A 6,000-nucleotide genomic window follows, 5' to 3' on the forward strand; every position below is an offset into this window, starting at 1 on the left:
ACTGGCACCCATCCTAACCCAAAGCTAAGTAAAAGTAAAAATGCTTAAACTACTTGAGTAGAAGTTGCCGTGCCTGTGTTCTGTTCCAAACTGGATTAGGTGTAGTTCACTTGATGTCATGGTGACCGTCTCCACACAGATATATTAACCCGAATCATTTGCAATGTGATCAAGCCCATGTTCTGTTGGTGTCTGATGTTACAAGCCCTTCCACATTTTGAACAAGATTTGCCTACAATGCATTTCATGCTGATATTACAGCTGTTTTTACACGTGCTGAGCTCCTATTGTGAAAGTTTATGTTTACTTAAGATGATATTAGTCTGTGTTCCTACTGACCTGTAATATACATACAGGGGCTGCATTGTTGGGCGTTTATATAGCCTTTGAGCTGCATATGACTAATAGGTGTGATAAAAGCAAGCCATCAGGCCCTGCCGTGGCCAACCGATAAGGCACTCATCTACGATGCGGCTGACCCGGGTTTGATTCCCGGTCCGGGTCCTTTGCAGACCCCTTCCCATCTCTCTCCCCATTCACGTCCTGTCCACCTCTCACACTGTCCTGTCAAATAAAGTCGAAAAAGACCACAAAAAATCTTTTTAAAAAAAAAGCAAGCCAACAAGTGTCTGTGATGGAGGTTGTCATTTTTTCGGAGCAGGTGTTTTTCATGCCCACCAAGCCGTGTAAGCAGTTTTGAAAAATGAGTGAGTTTGTTACCTTAGTCATTTTTTGGTTCGCTAGGATGAGAAATTGCAATGCGTGAGCACACTACCTGCATAAACGAGGTCAGAGGTTTCATAACTATGGTAATGAATACACACACTAACAGCGTTGCCTGCCTCTCTGAAAACCTGGTTTATGTGTTTGTTGTTTTTGTTAAGGAATGCGACTCCGACTTGAGTCTCCGTGGGCTCCTCAGCAAGGAGCCTGATTTGAGGTGTATTTTTGGCTTTGGGATTCAGTAGGGGGAATGAAAGGAAATGAGAACAGTGTGAAATATGCAGGCTCTGTCTTCCTGGGAGTGTGGAATGACTCCAAAAGAACTATTTTCCATGATGTGTATGCCACTGTTCAAGATCTTGAATCATAACAGTGTGTTGTCTTTTATAGTGCATAGACCTCAGTGATGATATTATGCACCTACAGGGACGGCACTCGTATGCATTTTTTATGAAAAGGGTTTTTGTATTGCCTTTTTTCTTGCATACCATTATGGTAATTAATTCTCAATCTCACAGCATGAATTCATAAGCATAGTGACCAGCTTTTGTGTTTCTTGTTTGATTTTTGGCTGCATTTTACCCAACACCAGCTTTCGCACTTGTGAGAAACCAACGACTCTGATGTTGCCCATTTTCCTCCACTGATGAGAATGATATTGACAACTGTATTGTTATTCAATTGCATCTTGAATTGTAATGAGAATAGAGTTAGAACTGCTGAGGTTAGATGGAGGTTTTTCTCTATTTTATATATCTATTGTACTTAGAATATATACATTTCATCGAAGTATGATTGGTTGGGTGTTTCTTAATAGAAGGCAATATTACTCACACAATCTCTCTCTCTCTCTCTCTCTCTCTCTCTCTCTCTCTCTCTCTGTCTCTCTCTCTCTCTCTCTCTCACTCTCTCACACACACACACACACACACACACACACACACACACACACACACACACACACACACACACACTGGAATTTTAAATGTGCTTGAATTGCTACAGTATTACATGGCTATTTGGAGCCAAAGACTTCCATTGATTTTCAATACATTGTTAAGCACTTTATCATTTACCTCTCTCTCTCTCTCTCTCTCTCTCTCTCTCTCTCTCTCTCTCTCTCTCTCTCTCTCTCTCTCTCTCTCTCTCTCTCTCCTTCTGCTTCTGCAGATCTGCACCCCGGACCTGGTCGTTTTCCTGGCCTGTACAAATACCGGCCTGGTGGACCGGCTGAAGAAGAGGGCTGAGCAGCAGGGTCGCCCTGACGACAACCCCAAGGCCACCGAGCGCCGCCTCACCAACTTCAAGCAGAACGCCGTCCCACTGGTCAAGTACTTCCAGGAGAAAGGACTAATAGTCACTGTAAGTCTAAACCGCTCAAGTATGTACTGTATGTGGAAAGCAGCAGGTCCCAGGCACTCAGACGTAAATCAGCAGGAAGAAGGGGGGTGTATTACAGTAAAAAGCCTTAATGAAATGTGGCTACTCATATTTGAAATTAAAATGCCAACATGTTTCGACCTAATGGCCTTGATCAGGGCAAAGCTGCAGTAGTTTGGATTTCCCAAGAGCACCATTTTGGACTGTTTTTCACACACCTGAGCGCCGGGTTGACTCTTTTTACGCATATGTGTGTATTTATGTAGGCCTATGTATGTAGGCCTATGTATGTATACTGCACATATACCGGTATGTTTGGATGGATGGATGTATGCATATGGATGGAGGTTGAGATGGGAGGATAGATGCACAGATGGGAAGGAAACATAAATGAATGAATGGATGGATGGATGGATGGATGGATGGATGGATGGATGGATGGATGGATGGATGGATGGATGGATGGATGGATGGATGGATGGATGGATGGATGGATGGATGGTTGGAAATGAGTAGCGTCACAAACAGCAATGGCCATAATTTATGTTGAATCTTCTTGAGCACTGAATATTGCAGGCATACGTCACTACGACTTATCAACGACAGTAGGAATTAGTGCAGGGCAGACACCACCTGCTGTGTTTCAGACTGGATGGAATATGACTGGTGTTTGGATTACAAATGAGTGTGTGAGTGTGTGCCAGCATGCGTGCTTGTGTGTGCGTGCATGTATATCTGTGGAGACACACAGTAAATGTTGTGGTGTTAATTCAACACTTACAGAGTTCATTTAAGTCCATATGGACTCAAATAAACTCTCTAAGTGTTAAATGAGCACTGCAGAATTTACTGTGTACATGGTAAGAATCATTTCCTGTGGAACAGGATCGCAGGATCAGAGATATGCAACAGTAGTGAGCAGTAGTTCATCTGATCTGATCTGCACTGTCCATCACATGAGATTGACACATGAGGCGTGTCAGGAATTCTCGCGGACCAAGACAGACGTGTCAAACCTCTCCGTCTTCAGTCGCATCATGCCTCTGTTCCACAGTGTCACTGGTAGTAGCACGTCTATCCACTTATCCACCCCCACTGTGCTTTATATGACAATGTCCAGCACAAGCCATGTTTTTTCATGACCGGCAGACACACTGCAGCAGCATCACATTTATCATGCAGGAGCCCTGGCCAACTGATATTGGCCACCGGGACGAGACCAGGCAGACCTATGCTTGCCTAAGGAAGAAAAATCAGCAAACTCACAAACTGCGTCTCATTATTTATTTATATTACCACCATGTCCAAAAAGCAAACGCGTTTCGGCTATCAAGCCTTCATCAGTGTGTGGTTTGTGAGTGCGGATTTTTCTTCCTTAAGTTGATCCATTTTATCGCGCACCCAAAGACTTTCATTTTTCCAAGAAGTTGAGCGCGTCCTTTGCCTAAACTTGAGACCTATGCCTGCCGACATTCCCTTTACCCTACTGCTTGTGCTTGCTTGAGATATGAGCATGCAACCTTGGCATTACCTGTTTGAGGATGGCTGTATTCAGCAGCACTGCATTCTGCTGCTGGGTACAGCCACAATAGTGGAGTTCAGATCTAGGGGTCTATTGTTGGTAATACTTAGATTGTGGGTTATATTAAAATTAGAATGACATCATGGTGCATTACATTCAGTTTTTTTTCCAAACCACATGGAGTCATGACAGAGCACCCTTGCTCTTTACAGTGACCATTACGTTACATTACATCACATTATATTACATGTACCACTGGATAATGAGGGCATGGCTGTGTGTCTGAGATGATTATTTCATAGATGTGCTGTACTATCGTACATCTCTGCCCCATCACTCCTTCAGGGTAAGCAGGGTTTCCAGGCAGAATGTTACAGTAGCAAACACAACTGAAAAAAACCCCTGATGTGGTCCCTGTGCTTTGAAGATGAAAGACTGTGTACATGTCATGCTCTCCCTACCGTTTAATACACAGCTTTGCATGGGCAAATACACATACGATGTCAAGCAGGCTATGATGACTCAGGATGAGTAAGACGATAAGGCTTGCTCAAAAATAGACCAAGTGGTGCGTCCTGTGTTTCTTGTAATGTGCAGCACAGATTGAGTGCTTTTGACAGGCTGAGACGGGGAGAGCGTGTTTCTCTCTCATTTCCTGTCTGCTCCTGCTCAGGTAGCAGGTGAGACAATGTTGTTGTTAGTTGAGAGACAACACCGGAGCAGCAGCACAGATTCAGGACTCTGATGAAGATGGTCTAACCATTGAAACGTTAGTCATGTTGTGCACTTGAATAAAAAATAAAAAAGAATCACATCTGTGCTGCTCCGGTGTTGTTGTCTCTCAAGTGAAGATTTCCTGCCTCTCTCCCGTCGATGCACCAGATGATAAAGCAGAAGCGCGAGGAATTACCCCTTTGTTTGTTGTTGTGAGTTGATCTGAGGATTGGGGAAGTCTAATGGCCTCATAGCGAACACATTTCAGGAACAAAGCTTTAGTCAGTGGCAAACTAGTAGCCAGATTAATGAGATTCCTGGTAAAGCACGAACAGTTGCCAGAACCATGATTATTAGGCTATTGTCATGAAACGTAAATTGCCAATCTATTTCTAATATCTCAACAGCTATCAGTCAGTTTCCTTGATAGGATCCCCTTCTTAGATGGAGAATGGGATGGTGGTGTGAGGTGCTGTTTTTCTTACAGGTAATGTCCCTCGTTTGACGTTAGTATCTCTATCTAAGTTGATTTTATTTTGGTGTGTTTTGGTTCGTTTATTGTAAGTGTGGATATCTTGTCAAACTCAAACGTGACTGAAATCCCTATTCAGGTATCAGAGGAGTCAGAGTTCTCTTTTACCCCATCTGGTCTTTGTTTTACAGCTGAACAAGATATATCTTTGTACAAAGCACGTAGTAATGATGAACATTTCTTGCAAGATTTTCAATCAAACTATCTAGTTGAATGTCTGCTTTAACCTCTTTCTCAGACATTATTTCATGATGACTGCTGGCTTTGACTCAAGCTTGCCTTTGTGTGCAAAAATGAGCGCGCTGAACGATGGCAAATGGGGGATCTTATGCCATTGGCAAGCTCCTCCTCCCACTAAGTGCCTTGTCCCGGTGTAAACACGACACCGTTGAGAGGTCTGGCTTGGCAGGGCATTGGCATACGAGAACTGTGCCCTTGCCCTGATTGTCAGCTGGCAGTGGCGCTTGTGCCAGCACGGTGGAGAGCATGGCTGTCTCTGGAGACACACAACTAGAATCCTGTGCAGTAGCGGAGCAGCACTGGGCAGGAGCACAGCAAGGAGACGTGCTAGCAACAGCTGTAACATATACTGTAACATGCAGGTTACTCCAAGCCTTTGAAAATAAATCGTTAAAGTTAATTGCAACATTAAAGGGACACTCCACCCATTTGCAATAGGCTTTCCATTGCTAGACACCCAGTCATACTTTTGAATGGTCGTGCAACACTCTCTCAATTCCCCCTGAGACAGGAGAAATCCATATTCACCTCTTAACACTTCTTCCTACAATGATGCAAAAGTCGTCATTTTGCATCATCGTAGGAGGAAGTGTAAGAGCAGTGGATTTCTGTTGAGACTACAAGCCTTTTTCCCACCTTTTCAACCCCGCCCATAGGGGGTTGGACCTAATGCGCTAACAGACCTATCACAGATCAGTGTGCCAGTGCTTTTGAAATCACTGGCATTGAGGCTCCAGTAAGTCACTGGTAGAGCTGCCTGGGTGTGGCCTGTGTAACTTGAGCACTGCAATGCATTATGGGGATTGTTGTCACAAATCCACAAGCACTAAAAAGTGATCTTCTGCCTTTAATCGGCCAAGAAGGCACCAAATTAGAAATGTATGCTACT

At 43.9% G+C, this 6,000-nt stretch overlaps 1 protein-coding gene across 1 annotated transcript in view; it reads left to right on the forward strand.

Moving 5' to 3' along the window:
• Positions 1-6,000, forward strand: part of ak5 (adenylate kinase 5) — a 64,505-nt gene that overhangs the window by 13,431 nt on the left and 45,074 nt on the right. Inside the window, exon 6 of the mRNA XM_063220250.1 lies at positions 1,894-2,085. Coding sequence (XP_063076320.1) covers positions 1,894-2,085 — 192 coding nt within the window. The remainder of the gene's footprint in view (positions 1-1,893; positions 2,086-6,000) is intronic.

The sequence above is a fragment of the Engraulis encrasicolus genome, chromosome 16, assembly GCF_034702125.1.
Source record: "Engraulis encrasicolus isolate BLACKSEA-1 chromosome 16, IST_EnEncr_1.0, whole genome shotgun sequence".
Classification (NCBI taxonomy): Eukaryota; Metazoa; Chordata; class Actinopteri; order Clupeiformes; family Engraulidae; genus Engraulis; species Engraulis encrasicolus.